This window comes from Rhinolophus sinicus, linkage group LG04 (assembly GCF_036562045.2).
Source record: "Rhinolophus sinicus isolate RSC01 linkage group LG04, ASM3656204v1, whole genome shotgun sequence".
Taxonomy (NCBI): domain Eukaryota; kingdom Metazoa; phylum Chordata; class Mammalia; order Chiroptera; family Rhinolophidae; genus Rhinolophus; species Rhinolophus sinicus.
The window spans coordinates 57,164,825-57,190,079 of NC_133754.1; the positions used below are offsets into that span (position 1 = coordinate 57,164,825).

Below are 25,255 nucleotides of genomic sequence, written 5' to 3' on the forward strand. Positions count from 1 at the left end.
CAGTCCTTCTGTTGCCAACACTTCCAACGTGATGATGTCTTAAGAAAAATTTACACTGACACTAAATTTTGTAACTTGAAAACAAAGCAAAACATTTCTAATTGCTCAATTTTGTGCTAATTTTTAGGTGTCTCAGGTTCAAGAACTGTAGTAGAAGGCATAGTCACTACAGTGAAAGCTGAGGGTTCCAATCTGTGTTCCTTCTTTCTTACTAGTCATAAGACCTTGGGCAAGACTCCCATCAGTTACATACCTCAGCGTGCTTCTCTGTGAAAGAGGGAACATACCTCACATGGGGGCTGCTGGGACTATTAAGGACAGTAATGTATATTATTGCGCCCAGCCAGGGATTGGCACATTTTAGGTACTTAATAAATGTTAGTTCCTGTCTGTCTGTGAATGTCTCATCTCCAGAAGGGGCAATGAGAATCAGAAAGAAAAATACAATAAAGTCAATTCTGAATATGCTATTGCTTGATGCTAATTCTGTAGAATGTGGGAAATGAAGACTTTCCTATGTTAATGGGGTAATTTGTGGGGACCCTGAAGCCCAACTGCCTAGAATCAAATCTTGGCTGTCTCACTTAGTCTAAGTGAACTTGGGTAAGTTACTTAACTCTATGGCTCAATTTCCTCATCTGTAAAACAGGCATATTAGAAGTATATACCTCATCAAATTGTTGAGTAAATACAGACAAGTTAGAACAGTGCCTAGCACATACTGAGAATTCAAAGATTGTTAGCAATTATTACTATTATTATGATTGTTATTATTATCTGGCTTGAAATACACACACTGGGAGTACTCAGAGTTCTGAGGAGGCTGGGACTGAATTATAAGGTTATCATTGGAGTTTAAAAGACCCCGGAGGGTAGAAATGAAAGACCTGATACCTAGATATTTATTTTCAGCTATATAGTTTTACACTGTATTATCAGAGTTTGGTCCTGGCCATCATTCTTCTACCAGGACTCTAAGATCATAACAATTTACTGTCAGTGGTGAAGGATGGGAACTCTTGTGTGTGCGCTGGTGTTTCACGTCTCGAGTGGCGCTTCTCAGCTGCCAAACTACTGACCAGGTGTGGAGGTGCAGACAGACATGGGGGCCCCACGTTTAGCTGCTGCCCAGTGTAAATGCCCTAAATCCAGCAGAATCTACATACCAGTGGAAACTGGTTTGGGCCTCGTCCCACTACTCCTTTCTAGCAACATACTACGTGGGCTGTCGTGACAGTTTTCAAGTAAGGAGAGGCTGCGTTTTTATTTTTACTGCAACAAACCCTTTCTACCATTGAAATTAAAAGATACATAAAATACGTTGAGTAACAAGTGTGTTTATGTGCAAACACGTCATCCCAGACGGCCCGTGCCCCACGCGTTACCAGGCAGCCCCACGGTTACCAGGCAGCCCCACGTGTTACCAGGCAGCCCCACGTGTTACCAGGCAGCCCCACGTGTTACCAGGCAGCCCCACGTACCCCCTGAACGTGTCCACGCAGCGCAGGCGCAGGCGCACAGCTGACACACGCCACGCTTCCGGCTGGGCGTCGCCGCCGAGCTGGTCGGCCCTGCTTGGGGAGCCCAGCTCCTGCAGAGAGACAGCGAGAAAGACAGGACAAATCATAATGCTAAGGAGTAAAGGTCATTTTTCTGTATTTTAGGGAAGAAATTAACAGAGTGGAAAGCTAAAGATCGTTGTTCTGAACAATATTTTAATTTGTTTTTGTAAAGATCCCATCTAGAGGTTTGTTTTTTTTCACTTTATTTTGTGTGTGTGTGTGTCTGCCTTCTGTGGAGCTTGCAGTAGCCGTGATGATAAATGACCACAGAGACCTGGTCCATATGTGCGTCTGGTACAAGCGTACAAGCAGATATGTCCATAATGAACTTATTAACGCAAATAATATGTTTAATCATCTCAGTAGACCATCGCATTTATAGATTCAGTACTGATGTCTCTTTTGTTTTAATACTGACACTCGCAACTTAACTGGATCGATTCAACGGTGCTGGCTGCAGAGAAAAATGTCTCCACTGCGGGCATCACAGGACAGCCCGCGTTCCAGCCTCAATGAAGAAATACAAGGGGACAGTGCCCTTCACAGGAGCTGAGAGAAGGCTGCTCTCTAATAAGAATACAGGACATGTGGCCTGGCCTTCCATAATATAAACAAGATTAATTAAACCAGATAATAAAGATTATTAAATAGGAAATTATAAAGTCCAAATCTAGAAAACCACCCAGACCATATAAGATGCATTCTAGTAACTCACAGAATTAATGAGGCGATCAGTTTCCCGAGAATTTATTGCTTTAGAAATCCAATTATTAAAGTCATCCAAACTGTAAATAAATAAATGGCTCAGTTAATTTATTCTCTTTGGCAGAATTTTCAAAATGACTGGATATCATATTGAAAGAAAATTTAAGTCCATATCCCATACAAGTCCAAGAATTAAACATTTTTAAGTTTTTTAATGAAACAAAGGTAGAAATAAAAGTTTATAGCAGCAGTATTTTTAAATGCTCGACCCTTACAGCATAGTTTCCTCATCAGTAAAATAGGTATAAAGATAGAGCCTTCATTCAAGAGTTGTTGTGAGGGTTTAATGAGATTATTATTCCCTGTAGCTAGAATTATTAATAATACTATTAAAATTAGAATAGGAAAAAACTGCAAACCACCAAATGCACGCAATACAAAACTAACTAAACACAGTATATGACAGCTGTGACAGGATGAGATACAGCTATTTAAGTAACAAGTGGGCTCTGTGCCTGCAAAGAAATACAAATATAAACTATTAAAAAAACAAAAAGCCAAAATCCAACATGCAGACTTGATTACATCCAAATAAAATGCATGTATGCAAACTGAGAAAGTTTGAAAGTAACTTTGGACTAATTCAAATAATATATTGGGATCTTTTTTCTAAAAGGTTACTTTAGTTCACAAGGATATCCAGATGATCTTAAACTGATTTACATGATTTAAGATAAATATATTAACTGGTTTTTCTTTAAAATGAGATTTCTACTTGGAAAACAATCTTTGAAAAAGTATATCTTAGCCTGGAAAAAACAACCCCACAAACGTTTTATATAAATTTTGCATATTTGAATTATCCAATGCATAGCATTTTTTCCCCTTATATATATAGTTTTTTATCACGGGACATTTCAAGCATATGAAGAAACAGAGAAACCAGTATAATGAATCTCCATGGACCCACCACACAGATTCAACAGATATCTACACACAGTCAGTCTTACTTCATATATACTCCCACCTACTGCCCCTTTTCCCTGCCATCTTTAGACTGATTATTCTAAAGAATCCCAGTAATTATATCATTTCATCCATAAAATACTTCAGTATGTAATCCTAAACGATAAGGACTCCTTTCATTTTTAAACATAACTACAGTATTACCATCACATTTTAAAATATTATCAGTGTTTCCATATTATCAAATAGTCTCATACATTTTTCTTAGTTTTATTGTTCAAACCAGTATCCAAACATGATCCATATATTCAGTGCATATATTTTTAATTTCTTCTCTTTTTGCCCACAACTTAACTCCTATTTCTAGCTTATTCAGCACTGATAACATCACTATCACATGAAAAACATTAAAACAGAGACATCTAAAGAAAAGTGAAATGGAGAAATTAAAAATATTTTAAAATTTAAAAAGCACTTAATTTTCTCGTATATGCTTGCTCTCCAAGTAGGCTGTATTCTTACTACTTTTTCAGATTCTTTTCTGGTTCAGACAAACCTGAACTTCCCGAGACTTTCATGGGCATGCTGGAAAGTGATGGGGCAAGAACAAGGGACTCTTGCTTTGCCAACAATAGCGTTCTGCCCTCAGGCTGCAGAATCACATGCAAAGAAGTTTCAATTCCACAGTAGGGTGAGGTGGCATTTCTTCCCTTTGCAAGAGCTTGATATCAGCTATCAATTACTTTACAAAGTGATGTAACAGATGCATTCATATTAAAAGCACCAAATGAAAGCAACCTACTAAACTGGAACAGTATTTGCATCTTATCCAAAGACTGACAAGATAATACCTTAATTCAAAGAAATGAAACCTCTGCTAGGATTATACTCTGTCCCCAAAAAACAGTTTCTCGGTAAAACTCTGCTTCTAAGCATCCCATAGTTCTGTTACCCCTATACGCAGTCAGGTTTCTCCTACATGGAATTATTTCTAAGATGCACAAAGGTAGACGGTCAGAGTGCATAAAATCCCCAGAGTGGCAGGGTTTCCCCAAGCTAGCAGACTTAAAAGCTAGGTTCTCTTTCTTCCAATTTGGATACAGCTCACCAGTAAAATCTTGTGGTCCTTCCTGAGATGCTAACAGGCTGAGCCCATGAAAAACCAATCTTATTCCTTTTAAAACATGAAAGACCTTTCCTTTGAAAGGCGATTTGCCAGGCCTGGATTTATTTCACTTTCTTTTTCTTTTCCAGTGTACTAATTCACTCTCACCAGAATCACTGGCACCCAGGCTGAGGAGAATTCCCTCCCCAGGCTGCTAACCCTAACGGGGGGAGGAGTCCACGCTGAGGTCCACAGGCAATGCACCTCACCCTCCATGTCTGCTGCCAGAGGCCCAGGCTGGCAGGAGCTGGGAAGCTGGCCTAGAGGGGTGGCCTCAGGGCTCAAGGAGCTGGAGAGAAGAAAGAAAAGCCCAGCTTGGCAGCTGCCTCCTAGAATCATCACAGCCCACTTCCACTGGCTATGACGCAGGATATGAGATGCTTTTAGGAAATAATTATTTAAGCATTTTCTTCAACTTTTGCAGTCATTTGGGAGGCTGGAAGGCAAAGATCCATTAGAACTAGGTTATCATTTCTCTGAAGTCAGGGGTCATCTCTAATTCTACACTGAATCCCTAATGCCTAGGACTGGACTGGGCATGGTAGACACAGTCAGCGGTCATTTGATCAAAGAACAACGGCCATTTGAAGGGTCCAACTACCCTTTCTGAATATATTTTCTCTATAGTCTACTTTCCCCAATTTTGTCCTTCCCTAATAACACCTGCTTACCTCAACAAGAACCTTAGAAAGCACACTGCAATGACGACTGCCAGACCAACAAGGAAGGCGATAATCACAGCTATAAAAATAACAGAAAACACAGTATCACCAAAAATGTCATCATAAGCATTAAAGGTGTCACATCATTACATTTAATCTGTAAATGAAAAATGTAAACAAATAAAAATGGACACACATGGGGGAAAAGAAGCCTACGTTCGTACGCTACATTTCCTATAAACAACTGAAAACACTCTTCATGAGGGGAGTGCTAATTTTCATCATGAAAAATATCAAACACACAAAAATACAGAGAATTGTACAATTAACCCACATATCTCAGCACCTAAATTCTAGAATTATCAAGATACTGTCACTCTTGCTTTACCTATTACCACTCTCCTGGTTTTTGGCTGTTTTTTTGGCCTAAAATGTTTTTAAGCAAATCCCAGACACAATGTCATTTTATCCCTATATCTTCAGTATGTATCTCTAAAGCAAGGTTTTTGTCAAAGATGTATCAGCATCATACAACTCCTAACATGAGAAGGGCACAACATCACTTCTGTAATGACCTACCACAAATGCATTACTTCTACCTACTTATGAGAAAACAGAAAGTAAATCCAAATAACAAAATACGTAGCCAGTCCTCTTTAAAAGTGTCAAGGTCATGAAACACAAAGAAAGGCTGTGAACTGTCCTAGATTAGAGGACGATAAGGAGGCTGAGAATTCAATGCACTGTACAATCCTGGATTGAATCCTGGACCAGGAAAAAAAAAAAATTTAAAACGGACAACTGGAGAAATTTGAAAAGTCTGTAGATCAGTAACTAGCACTGTATCAATGTTAAGTTCCTGGTCTCAATAATAGTATATGGGATAATTATACTACGATTCTATCATTTAGGAGTATAAGGTACCCCTAAAGGTGGGTAAAAGGTACAAGGGAACTCTTTTTTGCAATGCTTCTATAAGTCTAAAAACTATTTCAAAATTAAAAGTGTCTTAGAAATGGACCTTTTGTTATATAACCACAATGTCATACAAAATCAACAATAATTCGCTGGCTAACACTGAATCCATATTCAAATTTTTCTAGTCCCCAAAATGATTTTTTGTAGTTAAGTGTGTTGAAAGCAGGATCCAAACAAGGTTCACATCTTGCATTTGCTTAAGTCATGTCTCTTAAGTCTCATTTAGTCGTAAACTGTGATTGACTTGTTTTAAACAACAGGTCAGCTGTTGTCTATTAGCATGTCTCTAGATCTGTCAGTATGCTGTCTCATGGTGTCACTGAACTTGCTCGTCTATGCTCCAAATGTTCTGTTAATGGGAGACTAGCTGTAAAGGCTGAACACGTTCAGCTTTCTTGGGAAGAACACGTCCCGCGTGGTGGTGTCCTTCCCACCCCACATCAGGAGCTCCTCCCGGGACAGACCACATGCCTGATGTATGTGTTCAGCTGGAGAAAGCCTGTCCCTTTTCATCTGATGATTTTCGCCTATAGCAATTATTTCATTAGGGTTTGCAAAATATTCTGCCCTTTATTAGCTGGAATTCTTCTCTAAAGAATTTACCCTCATCATCTAGGACTCTTTGGTTATCCTAAAATATAATTTAAAACAAGAAAGGCAGGATAAATGCTTAGATCTTTCAACTGAAAATTTTACAGCACACTAGTTAACATCAGGTGTCCCTGTTACCTCCAAAGGCAACCAAAGTATTGTTTTTGTTTTTGTTTGGGGAGGGGGAAGGGTCATGCTCTTTTAATTCTCATAATGAACTCAGTGGTTTTGTTTATTCAATGTGTTTTCATCAATTACATTCATTATTCTTTTTAATACTTAAATTGTCCCATGTTGGCACTTTCATATTGGTTCTTATGTTCTTTTGACATGATCCCACAGTGTCACTATGACTAGTACTTACTAATGCCCCAGGGACTTATTATATTATCTAATGGGGGGCTCAGAGTGACAGATTTTATTCAGTGGAGTAATTAGAGAATGAATGGTCCCTTCTTGACCTAAGGAGACTTCTGGACTGTCAATGTAAGATACATACAGGAAAACCTATACCCTAAACCCCAAAACAAGGACAGATACTTCACAGTCAATTGTTCTATTTCTAGTTTCTTTCTGCTACATTAACTTTTTTCTCTTATTTATGCTTCATAATTAAACAACTAAGAGAATATGTTGATATATCATATAATTTTGTTACATGTCACATAATTTTCTTGGTATTTTAAATACCAATGATAATACATACATTATAAATATACCATAACTATGAGATAGACAACCTATAATCCAGGTTTTAAATTACACAAACTGTCACACACAGTACTCAAACACTAAAACCTTTGAAAAAACAAATTTTAAAAAATCAGCAAAGAGCGTATACATACGAAGGTTACTGTCAACTGGATTCTTATTGACAACTAGGTCACAACCAACGTCATTGACTCCATTACGGACGTGCTTTACCAAGAGAGAATAGTTTCCGAATTCGCCAAATTTGTATTCCAGCCTGTAAAGATTAGGTAAAATTAAGAAAAGTTGATTAGATTAAGGGGAAAAGGAGTTGGATTTTCCTCATGTCATGAAGGCAGAGTGACAGGCTATTACTGAGTGCAGACCAGGAAAGATTAGAAAAAAATATTTTGAAGGAAAAAAAGTTAAAACCAAATAGGAAAAAATATATATATAGAAAATGCAGACTTCAGGTATAGCAAAGCAGGCACAAACCTACAAACTTCTTTCTCTTTCAAGGTGTCGTTAAGTTGCAGGATGGATCCGTGCTGGGTGCTCACAGCAGTAGCTGCAATGCTGGGTTTCCCAGGTTCTGCACTCCCAGAGACATTTACCAGCACCTGAAGCAAACACTACAAAATAAAAACACAAGCGAGCTGTCAGAGGTGTTTGAAAGTCTGTTGGTTGTTGGAGGCCGTGAACATCCAACTGAAGACCCTGAGATGACTTTTTCTTTCATACTTATGAAAAAACTTTTAAATTTCAGTATTTTAGATAAAATTTTCCTATGTGTTGCTATGGAACTGTACAACCTGCATTCATAGGTATAGTTTTCACATAATTAACACATACAGCATACATTAAATTTTGCATTCTATTGTTTTGATTATTATTTAACAAATTTCCACATTGCTACCCAACATGCATATGTGTATTTTTACGGCTGCATTATATTCCATCAAATATTATAACTGTGAGTTTTTAGTCTGCTTTTTAAATTTTTTATATATAATTTATATAAATTATATTGTTTTTAAAAATAATTTAATTATCTAATTATAGAATAGAAACATTTATATTTATAATTTATACTGTATGTAATTTATATAAGTTATATTGTTTTAAAAGATCTACACATAATGCTCTTATTCATTTAAATTCTTCCCCTAAGATAAATTTCCAGAAACAAAATTACTGGATAAAAAATAATCATTTTAATGGTTCTTGTTACATGTGCCAAATAGTACTCAAATAAGAAAAATTACAACAATGTATTTATTTCTCATTAGCCTTCCCAGGATTTAAAAATCATTCTTCTTTTTGCTCATGTACTAGATATTTATGATATCACAGCATTAAGACTACATTTTAAAATTATCAGTAGATTAAATAATTCAATATTCTTTTGCTATTTTGTTTCCTATGGTGTAAGCCATCTTTTAAGACACCAAATTCCCTTGAACATAAGTATAGAAATATGTTGTCCTCATATACTGTAATATTAAACTTTTAATTATCAAATATTTCCCCGTTCTAGTGCTTTCCTTTTCATCTTGTGATAGTGTTGTTTTTAATACAAGTTTTTAAAGTTTTATAAAAATACTACTCTGGCTTGTTATTTCTTCTATTGCTTCATTAGTTTAAAAATGTACTCTGCTTTTTTTAGTACTTTGTAAGTTTGTGAAGGTTTTTAAACTTGGAGCATTTGACAGATGGTATATAATTATTCTAAATACCTTTCCCTATGGTTTTAATTGTAATATGTTAAATTCTTATGTAAATTAGCTTCTGCTTCTTATACTGACTTTGGGCCTGGTGTTCATTTCTCTCTTTTGGCTACATAAACAATTGTGGCTTGTAATAGAGCTTACCTGGTACACCAAGTCTCTATGCTGCCCCTTCTCTTTCTGGGCTGTCCTTTGATTCTCTTGCTCTTTACTATTTCATATAAATTTTGGAATTATTTATGCATATTCTATAAAGCATCATTAATGTATTAGCAGCAATTATGTTAAATGTATGAATTAACTTGGGAAGTATTGCCATTTTTCCTACGTTTGGTCTTCATATCAGAGTGCATTGGCTGTCACTCCATTTAACCTATATTTTTCCCCATTAAAATTTCATCATTTTCTTTAAATATGAGCTCTAAAAATTCCTCAAGGGTAAAAATATGTCAACATAAATGAATCTTTCAATATGCTAACTTATTCTATTCGATAGAATTTCATTAAAGATTTTTGAACTCATTAATTAGAAAGATTGGCCTGCATTTCTTTTCATATCTTTGCCAGATTTTAAGATGAACGTTCTATCTATACTATAGAATAAATCAGATATCAATCCATCATTTTTGGGGGGGAGGGGGAGGTTAGTTATATTTAGTGTCAATTTATATAGATTGAGAATTACTTATTTGAAAATGTAGAAAATTTTACCTATTTTTAGGTTGAGAAATTCATTGTAACTTTCAAGATTTTTTAATCAGTTGCTGATCTATTTTTGTTCTCAATTTATTGAATTAATCTTTGTATTATATTTTTTTAAGGAAATCAACTGTTGAATTTAAAACTTACCGGCTTATAACATTTCGTCGGATCATAAATATTTTAATTACAGGGCTTATGTGTATATCTTAATTTCTAATTTTATTGATTTCCATTGTTCTCTTAAATTTATCAATAATTTACCAATTGTGTGACTTTCATTTTTTAAAATCACCTCTTGACCTGTTCCGATTTGAATTTTTTGTCTCATTTTCACCTACTTACTATTCAGCCAATGCACTGAAGTAAGTTCACCTACTTACTATTTTTATTGCTTCCTTTTTTTCTTTTTGTTTGGAGGATGACATTGTTTGCTTTCTAAAACCTTGAGATCCCTACTCAGTAGCTTTGCATTTCCCCTTTTCTTTCTGATTTAACATAAAGCAAGATCTTGAGAATGGAGGGAAGTGAGTCCCAGCACTACTATATAATAACTGGGTAACCCAGGAAAAAGTCACTTTACTTCTCTTAATCCCAGCTCAGTATCACCAATCAGACATATCTCTACTGGATTGTTGTGAGGACTAAAATGAAATACAACATATGTAAGACATGGAGCAGGCCCTCAGTAAACAGCAGCTGCAACTTCTATTATCAGCATTATCATTAGAAACATTTAAATAAATTTTTGTAAGAATTGCTTCAGCCAGATCAAAAATTTTCTATGAAATATTTATGTTTTTTCTATACAATACTTATATTTTCCTTAAACAAAATCATTTTTAAGGTCTTTTAAATTAGCAATTTTTTTCTTGACTTAGTCTTATGTAGTTAATTGTCCTGATTTTTATTTCTTCAATATGTCACCAGCATCACTGTTTTGTACCAATGATCCTACTTTTTTTATTCTAAAGATGCTCTTACTTACCCTAGAGCTAATACCTGACAACGCAGTCTTTTCCCCCCTCAACTTGTCTTCCAAATATTTTAGACCTTTATTAAGTCTTTTTAGAAGATATTTTGCTCATTCTTGAATTATTTATGATTCTTGTGGCCTTAAAATTTAGCTATTGTTGATTTTTTCAGTTCTTATAGGTTAAATCTTTTCTGTCTCAAGCTACCTTTTTTTTTTTTTTTAAATAGTAGTCTGCTTTATTGGACCATTAGGAAACACTAGAAACCTGCTACTTTTATGAGATCATGCTTTTTTTTTTTTTTTTTAAGAAGGGCCAGCTCATCGTGGCCCATGCGGGGATTGAACCTGCATCCTTGGTGTTATTAGCACCACGCTCTAACCAACTGAGCTAACCAGCCACTCCTGAGCTACCTTTTTTAATATTACAAATTTTCTCTGTTTCACATTGCTTTACAAAGCTTTCAGTGGGTTTAACCAAATAGAGGAAGTCTCATGTGCTGCTGCATCATCTTTTCAGCTGGTACTCATACTAGGGGTACACTATACATCAAATTCCTCTTCTGAAGGTAGTACACCCAAGCTCTCAATTTTATTTGGAAATAAAGAATATTTTATTCTACATGGAAGAATAGCGTTGTCCTCAAAAAGCAACAAGGCCTAGAACAAGGGTAAAACCTTCAGATTAAAAAAAAAATTATCATCAGAGAGGCAGATTCCTGGAATTATTGCCATTGTCTCAACGTAAGTCTCCCCACTATCCTCACCACTCTTGCCCTTGAAGAATATCCCAGTATCTCACTCCCTTCTGGCCCAACAAGAGGGTTATGCATTAGGCAGAGAAGTAAAATAAAATACGGCCTATAAATTTTGCTTATCACTGAGAACTGGGTTTTTTAAAAGATGGGTAGTGGAGGGCCGGCCAGATGGCTCAGTTGGTTACAGCGCGAGCTCTCAACAAAAAGGTTGTTGGTTCAACTCCAGCATGGGATGGTGGGCTGCACCCCTGCAACTAAAAGACTGAAAACGGTAACTGGACTTGGAGCTGAGCGGCGACCTCCACAACTACTGTGTTTCCCCGAAAATAAGACCTAGCCGGACCATCAGCTCTAATGCATCTTTTGGAGCAAAAATTAACATAAGACCAGATGTTATATTACATTATATTATATTAGACCCAGTCTTACAGTAAAACAAGACTGGGTCTTATATTAGTTTTTGCTCCAAAAGATACATTAGAGCTGACTGTCTGGCTAGGTCTTATTTTCAGGGAAACACGGTAGATTGAAGGACAATGACTTGGAGCTGATGGGCCCTGGAGAAACACACTGTTTCCCAATAAATAAAATAAAATAAAAAGATGGGTAGTGGAAAAGATAAGAAACTGATGTCGCTCATTGCTAGGCATTCTCCCTGATTATATTTCTTCTGATTATATAGCCTGTTTGTTTCCTTACCTATAAAACTGAAGTTAACATGTGGAGGGCTTCAGGTATGAGAGCATCAAGGATCGTACCAAACTCGCCCCAAAGTAAATAAAATTGTGAGCATGACCACTTATACGTACATGATAACACTGTTCAGAATTCCAGTAGACAATCAAGTTTGTCCCAAGTAGTTCATTATGGATGAGCAGCAAAGCCTGGTCCATCTTCAGCTCTATATGCCTTTTTTTGTCTAAGTCTGGTAAGAATTAGAAAAAAAAGTTTAAAAAAGAAAAAAACAAGACACCTGAAAGATGTTTTAGAAACAAAGTAACCCTGTGTGAACCATGGCTTCACGGGAGTGCTTCTCAAACGTCTGCACTCGGGTTCTTTGGGGTCTCTAACCCCTAACTTTGTGTACACACGAATGTCACACACACACACACACACACACACACACACACACCTTTTGCACAGGTGCCTATACTTACTACAAATGAGGACTCAGCCAACACCATTTCACATCCAGTGTGGAAAAGGACCATGTAGGGACCTTACATTCATCAAGTGCTAAGATTCTGATGGGCACTGAATTTAGCAGTTTCCATATATCTTCTATTTGATAATCTGACAGCCTCATTAGCCAGGTATAGTCTCCATTTCACAGGTGAAGAAATTAAAGCTCACAAGGATTAGATAACTACCCATGGCCACAGAGTTTTCCTGTGAAATCACTGTTTTGAACCCAGTTTGTATGATTCGAAAGTCCAAACTTTCCTCAACTGAGTTACTCAGCTCTGACTGTGGCAAGGGCAGCATGAGACCTGCAGAACCCCAAACCTACTAGATTAGGACATACAGGGAAGCAGGGTCCCTGGGAGATTTGCACTTGCTTTAAAGTCTGAAAAGCTCTGCTTTATATCACTTTGGTTTGTAGTTCTGAATCTCCTACTTTCCATGGTAGATTAGGGGCAGGTAAGGAGAGAGAATAAGTCAGTCTGAAGGGCAGAAAGACCCACTGCTCTGTATTGCCTTGGCTTAGAGCTTCCCCCCACTTTACTAGATGCTCTTAGGAGTCCACGAAGACATGCACATTCTAAGTCTGCCAAATTTGGAGGAAAACAAAGTGAACTATTACTGGCTAAAGTTAAAGCAAAATGTTTCATTGAGACCAAATAGGCCATTTATGTCTATTATATGAAAGAAAAATTAACTTACCCTTTAACTTCTAGGCAAAGGGGGAAAAAGGGAAACTATTTAATAAAACAATTAGGAAGGTAATAATCTAGCCTCTTTTATTTTGCAATATGAAAGCTTATTTCAGGGCAAAAACAAAACAAAAAGATATTAAAGTCCTGGCCCCACCCCAGACCAATTAAATCAGAGTCTGTGCCCGACCATCATGATTTTTAAAATTTCCTCCCCAAAACAACAAAAATTCTGAAGTAATTGCAATATGCAGCCAATATTTAAGACAATAGCTAGAGAGGCTGGGAGTGCAAAGCCAAGAGATTTTGACACCTTTGTACTTTTTTGCATTGTTTGAATATATTTTTGTAAAAACACAATGAGTCTGTATTTCTCTCTCTCTCTCTCTCTCTCTCTCTCTCTCTCTCTCTCTCTCAAAGGACACAATTCTGAAACCATATAATATGACACTGAAATTGAACCTGACGCTGTTTCAAGAAAAAGCTGCCAACTTTCCACACAGATGACTTTAGAAATACCAGGGTAACACTCAAGGAGCATTATCTACAAAAGAACAACACTCCCTTCCTCTTCCTGTCTACAAAGTCTTGGTGAGGAAATAAACCAAATAAAGCCACCTTTCAGTAGTCCTGGGGTAACTGTACTGTTTGTATATTAGACTTTTATTTCATTTCCAAATATTTAATTTCTGGTTCTAGCTCTCTGCTCAGGAGTGTCTTTGCTGGACATATTTTAAAAGACATATTCTACTTAATTTTTTTTTCTTTTGATGTAAACGTGAGTCCTCAAATCATATGAAGATGGAGTTCTTAGTAGGAAGTTGTCCAGTCCAAACCTGCACTCCAGGTGGCACTGAAAGTCCAGCTGTCTTCTCAACACAGCTTGGTGAAGGTGGGGGAGTGGATCACTTAAGAATACTATGTTCTCACCCACTACAGAGAATTACTATTTACAAACTACCTTTTTCCCTAAAATAATTGTCATTATGAATTGGTGCTAAAATACAAAGAAAGAGCATTGTATGGGATCTGTCCCTGACTGGGCAGATTATGTAACCTCTTAGGCTCTGTTTCATCAAAAATGAGGGGAGTGGATGAGATTGAGCTCCGGGGTGGGAGAGGCACCATACAAAACATAATCAGCTGAGATGCTTTTTCAAAATCCATTCTGTCGTCGCCCTACAAGATTCTGATTGGGGAGGCACAGCAGTTTGAACTACACACTGATACCAAAACCCTCGTGTCCTGACACAGAAAAGGGGATGAAAGGAGGGATAAGACACGTAGGTCATTCTCACCTTTTCAGGTGATAGTCCGACCTTCCCCAAACGCTGACCGAACAAGACTTGCTCCACTTGGCTGATCCCACAATTTCTGACCAAAGCATCCCTGGGGAGGAGCTTGGGCCTAGATCTTCTAAGGCCGTGGCTCCTCGTCTCTGGGGTCTAAAGGAAGGCCCTGGAATGTGTATTTTCCACCATGTCCCCTGCTGAGTTCAGAGACCAGCCAAGTTAGGGAAACACTAGATGAACTGAGTGCCTGTCCTGCCCGCCGCACATTAGAATCACCCATCTGCCCCGGCAAAAATACCCCAGCCTGGCCCCTCCAGGCTGCGAACTTCTCGTTGTGGCTTCTCAGCAAGCAGCGGGGTGCCCGCGGACCACGACCTCAACCGCTTCTCCCGTCGCCTCGGAAATAAAAGTCGCCCTAAGGGAGGCGGGGGGGGGGGGGGGGGGTTCGCTCGAATTCGGACTTCGAGTTTTAACCACCAGCTCCTGCAATTACCGCCTCCTGCAGAGTTTAATTCCACTTCGGCCCTTCACTCGGGAGTGGAATCCCAGCGCCTAGCGAGGCCCTACGGGGCCCTGCTCGGTGCCTCGGCTGATGCACTCGGGCGCCCCGCAACTCCAGCCACAGGGCAGGGCGGCGCCCTCACTCCAGATTTCCTGCCTTGCAGCGTGCCACCCGCTAAGTCCTCTGTCCTCAGGGGAAGGGACTTCATTTGTGCGGAAGTCCCGCCATACAGTGGACTAGATGAGGGGTGCGTGACGGATACACCCCTCTTGGCCAGTCCGCCTCTTACCTAGCTTTGCATCTGGGGGGAACAGGTCTCTCGACCAAAAACACTTGACTACCTGGACAAAAATCGCCTGAAGACGCAGGACGCCCTGCAGCCTCAGGGCGGGGGCGGGGGCGGGGGTCGGGCGCAGAGCCCTGCTGCTCTGCCTCCCCGCTCCTGGAGAGGCCGGCGCCCGACTCCCGTCCCGCTTTCTCCGTCTTTCCCCATCGGGTAGGTGCCGTTTGGACACTGGGGCCCCCCACTGCGTGATGCAGTCCCACACTGTGCCTGCGACAGCGGCCAAACGTGCTACCCACAAGATTCCCGGCCCGGAGGTTCTCACAACCGCGTAGTGGAAACAAAAACTAGTTTCGAAGAATGGCTTTTCCGAGCGCTCGCCTGCCCAGTGTCCCCAGCCGAGAGGGGGCGCCGTGTCACCCGAGGGAGGAGACTAGCACGCCTCGCGGGCCCGGCAGCCTGAGACGGCGCGGGGACTGCCGAGCCGCCCCTGCCGGAGCCGCGGCGCGCACTCACCTCGGGGCGGCTCGGCCTCGGCGCCGCGCTCCGGGGAGCCGCCGGGGGCCAGCAGTGCGGCGCTCAGCACCGACGCGGCCAGCAGCAGCGCAGCCATCGCCAGGCCCGCGCCCCGCGCTCCGCTCATGCCGCCCGCTGCCTCCACGGGCCGCCGCTCCCGCCCCGGCGCCGCATCCGCGGCCGGCCCTCCTCCGCCGCCGCGCTCCCGAGCTCTGCGCTTCTCCGCGGCGATCGGCCGCGCGCCCGTCATCACCTCCCTCTCGAATGCCGTCACCGCCGCCTGAGTCACCCACGGAGGCGGGGGGAATGCAGGAGCCCAGGGCGGTGCCGACCCGCGCGGGAGGATCCGAGGGGCCGGGCCACTCTTCGCCCTACGCTCGGGGACGCTTACTAAGCGAAGAGCCAAGGTTCTCTTTTTCTGGCACTGTGCTTTTTGTCCTCGGTGGTGAAAATCATCCAGAAGAGAGGCTTCCCGCAGGCCACAATCCACTGCTCCCGTCTCTGACCACTCCCCTGAGCGAGTCTGCTCAATTCCTTCGTCCAGCCATTCATTCACCATACAAATGGGTGTTAGCGTCCTCCGTCCACTGTTTAGGACATGCCGTGGTAAGACACGCATAGTCCCAATCTTAAGGCGTTTATTATCCAGAGGAAGAGATGAGACATAAAAGCCACCAGGTGATACCACTACTTTAAGGAGCTTTTTGCCAATCTCTGATACAGTTAAAGGCACGAAAACACAATGACCCCACGTTGCACTCCTAGCTATATATCCGGAAAAACTATGACACATACAAGAGGACGTGTACAAAAATGCTTGTAGCAGAGTGATTTGACATTGCAAAAACCTGCAAACAATCTAAATGTCCATTAGTGGAAGAAATAAACTGTGGCATAATATATACAGCAGTAGAAATGATCTAGAGTTGTATGTATTGACATGGATGAATCTCAAAAATAAGACAGAGGGGGGAAATGCAAGTTGCAGAAATGCAGTGTCCGTCACATGCAGAAATACCTTCATAGTAACATATGTAAAGTGTAAAGCCAAGTAAAACAATTCTATGTGCTGTTTGGGGATATACTCCTATGCATATGTAATAAAAGTGTAAAGACACATGGAAAGATAAACCCTAAACTTACAGCTAACATGACGCTTACAAGACCAAATGCTTTCCCCCTAGGATCAGGAACAAGCCAAGGACATCTGCCCTCACCACTTCTACTCAGCATTGTCCTGGAAATACTAATCAGTGCAACACAGCAATAAAAAGCATACAAACCGGCTTTATTCAAACATGGCATGAATGCATGTGTCTTAAGGAATCTCTGCCCCCCCCCAAAACTACTAGAACTTATAAGTGAACGTTACAGAATTCAAAGTGAATATACAAAAATTAATTTTAATTTCATATCCTAGATATAAACAAAACTGGAACTTGACTTTTTAAAAATAGCATTTACAATAGAATTTTTAAAATACATCAATTTAACAAAATAGGTATAAGACCTGGACAATGAAAACGACAAAACATTAATGAAAGGACTTAGAGACCTAAATAGTTGGAGAGATCCACCATGTTCATAGACTAGAGGAGTCCTTACTATTAAGATGCCCAATCTCCCCAAATTGATCTATAGATTCAGTGCAATCTAAATCAAAATTCCAACAGGTTGTGTGTGTGTGTGTTTGTGTGTAAACTGACAAATGATTCTAAAATTTATAAGGAGATGCAAAATGATTTTGAAAAAGAAGAACACAGTTGCAGGACTTACACTACCTGATTTCAAGATTTACTATAAAGCTGTAGTAATCAAGATAGTGATAAGGATAGCAATATAGATCAAAAGGATCAGGCAGAGAGCCTAAAAGTAAACCCACACAACTGGTTTTTCACTAAGTTGCCAAAGCAATTTAATGGGGGAAAGGATATTCTTTTCCACAAATGATGCTAGAATAATTGGACATCCACATGGGAGTGGGGGTGGGGGGGAGGAACAAATCTTGACCCTTACCTCACACCATATACGAAACTGAACTAGAAATGGATTATAGACCTAAATATAAAAGCTAACACTGTAATATTTTTGGAAGAAAATATAGGAGAAAATCTTCATGAACTTGGGTTGAGCAAAGATTTCGTAAATAGTATATAAGCCATTTAAAAACACAAATAACAGACACTGTTAAGAAAATGAAAAAAGCAAGCCTCTGGCTGTGAAAAGATTCCCAAAAATATACATGGTAACAGACTTAATTCCAGAATATATAATGAACTCTTACAATTCAATAATAAGCAAATTATTTAAAGATGGGCAAAAGATTTAGACTCTACACCAAAGAAGATGTGTGAGTGGTCTATAAACATATGAAAAGGTTCTCAGCATCACTTATTTTTGGGGAAATGCAAATTAAAACTACAATAAGATGCCACTATATAGGCACTAGAATAGCTAATACTAAATGGGCTGATTATAACAAGTGTTGGCTACGATGTGTGGAACAATTGGAACTCTTACACATTGCTTATGAGAATATAAAATGGTATAGAGAGGCTTTGGAAAACAGTTTAAAGGTTTCTTATAAAGTTAGATATATACTTACAAACATAGGACCACTCCTAGGTATTTACCCAAGACAAATGAAAATACATCTGCACAAATACTTGCATTTAAATGTTAACAGCAGTTTTATTCATAATAGCCCCATAATAGCCCTTTTATCCATAATAGCCCTTTTTCTGGAATGGCCATCAGAGCTGTCATCGTATTACCCTTGATGTACTGAATGTCATCAAAATGTCTTCCTTTCAATTTTTCCTTTATCTTCGGGTAAAAAAGATGCCATTGGGGGCCAGATCAGGTGAGTAGGGAGGGTGTTCCAATAAAATTATTTGTTTACTGGCTAAAATCTCTCTCACAGACAGTGCCGTGTGAGCTGGTGCGTGGTCATGATGCAAGAGCCATGAACTGTTGGCAAAAAGTTCAGGTTGTCTTTTTCATGCAGCCTTTTCAGCACTTTCAAATCGTCAACTTGGTTAACTGTTCGTCCAGTTGGTACAAATTCGTAATGAATAATCTCTCCGACATCAAAAAAAGTTAGGAACATCATTGTAACAGGTCAGATCTCGTATATTGAGTATTACAATTTTAATCCAGTTTTCCTTTCTTAAAATGTGTATACATTTTTTTTGGCACCCTCTGTAAAAACCAGGTTTTTACAATGGTGTGCCATTTACAGATGGCAAATTTGGAGCAGACAAGAGTTATTTGGGAAATGTTGAGTTTGAGATGTTCTTTGTATGGACGTGTTTTCAATTCTCTTGGGTAAATACTTGGGAGTAGAATTGCTGGGTCATTAACTTTTTGAGGCAACTGCTAGGCTGTTTTCCAAAGCAGCTGCATCATTTTACATTCCCACCAGCAATGCATGAGGGTTCCAATTCTCCACGTCCTGGTCAATACTTATTATTGTCTGTCCTTTTGATTACAGTCAGCCTAGTGGGTTGTCATGTTTTTATAACAAAGGCAATAGTTAAAATACAGTGGGCAAGCATATCCTCTGATCAACCATAGAATCCCGCCAACCATAGGAGCAGGCAGACTAGGGATAACGATGCTAAAACCAGGCTAGCCCCTGCTTAGGGTGCCCTCTCTGACCGTTAGAGGCAGACCAGGGCCACCAGCCTCACCCAGGAACCAGTTAGAAATGCAAAGTCTCAGACTTACCGCGTCAGAGACTCTGGAATGAGGCCCAGGTCCCTGTGATTTCCATGATTCTGCCTCTCAGCTTTAATCACCTTATTAGGGATGATTAATATGCACCAAATCCATCATCCCCTGCAAATGAGGAAGACAGTGACCAGGAGCTTTTTGAAGGATTCACTCATGCAACTTGAGTGGAAGGGTTTGACACTTTCCAGTAATGAGTGACAATGTTGATGTAAAATGTTCAAATTAATTAACTTTGGATACAGAATACTCAGCTGGAAGGTAAACAGGAGTTTCACAAGTACCATCCAAGGCAGTATCACATATCATTTCCTATATACTTGCTGTTTTATATATTCCTTATCCGTTCAAAATTTCAAAGAGCATGCTATAATAGTTTTCCTTTAGCTCACGGGAGGGAGGATGGCAAAGGAGCTTCACGGAACAATCATTTAAAACAGTAAAGATGGCCTCGCCCATACCATGTGAAACAGGCCAGAAATACTCCCATGACCACGTAGGTAGATTACCATCTAAAAAAATGAGGAAAAAACAGTTCTTTGGAGAACTACTCTATGATTCTTTCATATAATGCCATTTAAAAATGTCTACATTTCTTACAAGCTTACAAACTCAAGTTATTAGGGTGAAGCCTCTTTCTTTGTAGCTCTATTTTTGTTACTTCCTTCAGATACTGGTTAGATTCACTGCTTCTCTGCATCTTCACCTGGGAGCCACCAGCGATAGAAAGTGAAGCTAGACTTAAATCAAGCCCGGTTTGCTCTTGCTTAGCAACTTCCGCCCAGGTTGCTAAAGAGGCAGAAGGGTCACACGTGCACACGGATGTGTGATGTATAGAGGAAGAGCCACATGGCTGAACAGCACAAGCTCACTGTCAGAGCAGAACCACTGCAACTAGTCCACGTGTCCCTTAAATCCCATCCTTCACTGACTGGACTAGTTTTCAGAGCATTTCTCTTGTCTGAGACACCGTGGTGTCTCTGAGGGAATTCAAAACCTTCTGGTAAGTGTCCAGAATATCCTGAGCAGTGGGTCTCTCTGCAGGAGTCTGGCTCTTACATGCCTTATGAATATCAAACAAATGGAATCGGACCATATCACTTCCTTCGACATGCCCCAAAAGGAAACTGGAGACATCTGGAATTTTCCAGATGTCGATCTTCTCATCATACGAGGGCATGAGATCATCGTGAAAAGACATGTCCTCTCCATAGGGCCACAGCTGCTCTGGAGCCACGAAATCTCCGTGCAGCTCCCTGTGGCCACACTTCACGAACGTCCCTGAGCTGTGGTTCACCAGGGGCAAGGCGTCCAGGTCGTTCACCACGATGCTAAAGTTACTCGTCAGCAGGTACTGGGACAGCGTCTTGGGCAGGTCGCTGGAATCGCACATGACCAGTGTGCCCAGGGGACTGTGGTGCAGGTAGTTGATGATGCTGACGTAATCCACGGCCAGCTGCAGCCTGTGCTGCCACGTGTTCACACTTCTGTACTTGGAAAGGTTTAGTGTTTCTTCCAGGCTGCTCAAGGACCCTAAGGGGTGATACTCAGTGAGAATAGTATTGTCATCCTCACAGTAGCCGAGCAGTGTGACAACATGTCTACTCTGCAGAGACTTCAGCATCTGCAGCCCGTGGAGGAAATCGTCTTTCAGCTCCAGACTGGTGAGCCGGGAGAGCGCGACTTTGCGTTCCTTCCACTCCGACAGAAAGACCTGAAACAAAGCCACAGAAAACATCAAACCCAGAACCGCACCTGGGTTAGGGAGCCAGGACGCAACTCCACAAACATATTGTAAGTGCCGGATGTGGTACAGAGGGTACAGAAATTAGTGAGACACAGACCCAGCCCTCCATTCGCTCTTGGTCTAGTTACAAAGACTCACTCAGGAACAAACACAGGACACTCAGCGCCCAGGGTAGGAGGCAGCAGGGCCCACCTGTGATCAGGGTGCCAAGGGCCATCTGCAGAGGGTGCTCCTGGGAGTTGGTCTAAAGGATGATGGGGGCTTGTGGGTGGAGGTAAAGCATGGGGAGCACACTCTCAGGAAAGAGGGCTGCATGTATAAAGGCACTGAGTGGCACACAGACTGCCAGTTCCAAAATACTGCAGCACAAAGCGGGAGAGGAAGGGAGAGGAGAGAAGACTGGAAAATCCCGTGTTGGGAGTCGAGCCTAGACAGCCCATCACGCATAACAAGATTACTCATGAATTTTAAAAGGTAACATAGTAAACCACAAATAGGAATAGTTCTACGTAAGAAAAACATTTTGACATGGTCTGTGGGTTTGTGTGACTTCAGCTGTAAAAGCAGGAACTGAAATACCACACAAATAGTACACCGCCCACAAGGCACACAGCTACCAGAAGAGCAACTGTACAGGCCTGCCTTGAATTCTGCATCGTTATTAGCTAGGGAAGGACTGCAGGAAGCACTGTAAATAAGAACCTCATCCTCTGCTTAAATCCCCAAAGGAAAGGCAGAAGATTACAGGAAACAGGCTTAGAGGTCACTGCTGCCCAGGCTGCTTCTGCCCCTAGCAGGCTGTGACTCTCTGGGCTTCTACTTGTTCATTAAAATAAAGGTTACATACAGTCACGGGATATAAAGTACAGCACAGGGAATACAGCCAATGGTATTGTAACAGCCATGTACAATGTCAGAGGGGTAGTATAGGCTTGGAGGGGGCAGGGGTTATCACCTTGTGAGGGGTGTAAATGTCTAATCATTACGTTGTTTTGTACACCCGAAACTAATATTTAAAAAAATGAAGTTTATGGTTTTCAAAAGCAATTTAGGGAGTTATTTATAAAGAGCTTTCATTTAACATCTGAGTCTAAAGTCCATCTAAGGCAATAATCTGAAATAGATAAAAACGCTCTAGGAATGAAAATCTGGCATTATTTACAACAGCAGAAACTGGAACCTAGCCACCTATCAAAGTATGGGGAGTAGTTCAGTTATGGTAGGATCACTCAAAAGAATATTATCTGGTCAGCAAAATGTATAAATTGATAGAGTTTTCACAGATAAAAGTGCTACAAATGAAAGAGAATACAAAAATTTTTTTACATTATTGTTGTAATTGTATAAAATAACACAAAATTACATTGAAATTGAAGGAAATAGGCTTATGTTTCAGTTCTCTTTTTATGGTAAGATTCTGGGTGATTATTTTCCTTTATATCTTTTAGTATTTTCCAACTTTCCAGAATGAATATATCTTACTTTTATATTTTAAAGAGAACTCAAAAACATCAAATGGAGGTAGGCTAGAGGACTTTGAAGATTTCTTTTGGAGTTCCAGAAAAATGGCGGCGTGAGGTGAGCCTCTGTAAAGCTCCCCTGGAATTTACAAAGAATCGAACAACAAAAACTCCACAAAGGACTCCCTGCACAGCAGACAGGCAAGACGAAGAGGCCCACTACCGACTGAAATCACCTACAGGTGGGAGATTCGCGCGAGTGGAGGGAGGAGGAAAGGGAGAAGTGTGCGGAGACGGAGACGCGCGGGCGCAGGACGCAGACCCAGCTCAGTGCGCCGAGCTCGCTGCTTCCCGGAACTACCGCAGCTGCGGGAGAGGGAAGAACTCGGACTGCTAGGGCTCCGCCAGGGCTCCACAGGGCTGAGGGGACAGCATATAACACGGCTGAACCCAACGCTCACGGCAGAGACCTCGGAGAAAAGACTGAGGGAAAAAGGCTGAAAACGGTAGTTTAAGCCGCACTGCCGAGCAGAGAACAGAGCCTTAGGCACTGAGACTAACCGCCCCTCCCTCCCCCCCAGAGCTCACCCCGCCCCCACCGGCCCGGTGCTAGAAGCGAAACAGTAGCAGTGTCAGATCAAAACAACAGAAAATTTGCTATATTTGAGAACTGTGGCCCACAGACACAAATTCACAGCCGAACTAGTTCCGGCAAAGGGGAGAGAGCTGTGGAAGCAGGACCGGCTGTGGTGGTGGTCACCGCCATTGCTCTGGGCCACCTCTCACAGCTCACCCCGCCCCTGACCCCACCTATCTGGGCGGATCCCTGCAGGGGTAAACAGAACTGCTGAAACATACGGGCTCTGAATCAGGAGCTGGAAGAGCTTTGGAACTTCAAAAGCTCTCCGCATACTCACACGGACACTGCGCCCTGTGACCTAGACGAACTATTAACAGAGGAGAAGCCCGTCTCCCAGGGAATCCCCCAAGTGTGTGAGAAGCTGGAATAGTGCAGAGAAAACATAGCACTACCTTGTGAGAGAGGGAAAAAAAAGCCTGCAGTCAGAGAAAAAGTAAAACATTCTACCAACAAGTACTGGAAAACAAAAGAAAGACCTCTTCCTATCAACTTGTTGCAGAAGTCACTCCTGTAGATGTCTAGGAAGAGAAATAGTAAACCAGTAATCGCCATGAATAACCAAGGCAACAAGATAGCTCAGAAAGAAAGTGAAAAATCTCCAGAGAAGGCACTTAAAGATACAGAAATATGTGACTTAAATGACAGAGAATTCAAGATTGCAGTTCTGAAAAAACTCAACGAGATACAAGAAAACACAGATAGGCAGTTAAATGAACTCAGAAACTCAATCAAAGAACAGTATGAGCATTTTACGAAAGAGATTGAAATTTTAAAAAAGAACCAAAGAGAATTTCTGGAGATTAAGAACTCAATAGAAGAAATTAAGAATGAAATAACCAGCTTAGGTAGTAGAGTTGACCAGATGGAGGAAAGAATCAGTGACATCAAGATAGAAACCTGGAAATGACACAGATAGAAGAAAGAGACTTGAGACTTAAAAGAAATGAAAGAACTCTACAAGAACTTTCTGACTCCATCAGAAAGAGCAATATAAGAATAATGGGCATACCAGAAGGAGAAAAAAGAGAGAACGGAACAGAGAATATATTTAAACAAATTGTCAATGAGAACTTCCCAAATTTGTGGACAGAACTGGACCCTCGAATCCAAGAAGCAAATAGAACACCTAGTTACCTCAATCCCAACAGGCCTTCTCCAAGGCATATTGTATTGAAGCTGTCTAAAATCAACGACAAAGAAAGAATCCTCAAGGCAGCCAGGAAAAAGAAGACGGTAACTTACAAAGGAAAGCCCATTAGATTATCATCAGATTTTTCAGCAGAAACTCTACAAGCCAGGAGGGAGTGGAACCAAATATTCAAACTATTGAAAGAGAGAAATCATGAGCCAAGAATAATATATCCAGCAAAGATATCCTTTAGATATGAAGGAGGAATAAAGACCTTTCCAGACATACAGAAGCTGAGGGAATTTTCTAATACACGACCTGCACTACAAGAAATACTAAAGGAGGCTATTCGACCACCATCAACAGGGACAATTTGTGGCAACCAAAACTCAAAAAGGGGAGAGTAAAGGCCTGAACCGGAATATGGGAATGGAGAAAGTAAGCGTGCTGAAGAAAATGGAATACTCTAAATATCAAACTTTCTTTTACATAAACTTAAGGGTAACCACTCAAAATAAATCCAGAACTGAAATATATACTGAAATAAAAGAAGAAACAGAGGGAAACATCATAGAATACCACCACACAGAAATAATAGACAACA

The 25,255-nt window shown here is 40.6% G+C and overlaps 2 protein-coding genes across 7 annotated transcripts in view; both read right to left on the minus strand.

The window, feature by feature from the left end:
* Positions 1–16,577, minus strand: part of HGSNAT (heparan-alpha-glucosaminide N-acetyltransferase) — a 31,287-nt gene extending 14,710 nt beyond the window's left edge. The window contains exons 1-7 of the mRNA XM_074329589.1: positions 15,944–16,577; positions 12,286–12,401; positions 7,815–7,951; positions 7,475–7,596; positions 5,070–5,139; positions 2,278–2,347; positions 1,482–1,591 (exon numbers count right to left, since the gene is read on the minus strand). Of these exons, the coding sequence (XP_074185690.1) occupies positions 1,482–1,591; positions 2,278–2,347; positions 5,070–5,139; positions 7,475–7,596; positions 7,815–7,951; positions 12,286–12,401; positions 15,944–16,562 (1,244 nt within the window). The 5' untranslated portion in view covers positions 16,563–16,577. The remainder of the gene's footprint in view (positions 1–1,481; positions 1,592–2,277; positions 2,348–5,069; positions 5,140–7,474; positions 7,597–7,814; positions 7,952–12,285; positions 12,402–15,943) is intronic.
* A 633-nt stretch (positions 16,578–17,210) lies between these two features.
* Positions 17,211–25,255, minus strand: part of POMK (protein O-mannose kinase) — a 29,241-nt gene continuing 21,196 nt past the window's right edge. For 3 of the 6 annotated variants that reach the window (XM_019742129.2, XM_074329592.1, XM_019742128.2), the window contains one exon: positions 17,211–21,389. In XM_019742129.2, the coding sequence (XP_019597688.2) occupies positions 20,619–21,389 (771 nt within the window). In that variant the 3' untranslated portion in view covers positions 17,211–20,618. The remainder of the gene's footprint in view (positions 21,390–25,255) is intronic. The other 3 variants (XM_019742133.2, XM_074329590.1, XM_074329591.1) reach the window with 1 other exon arrangement.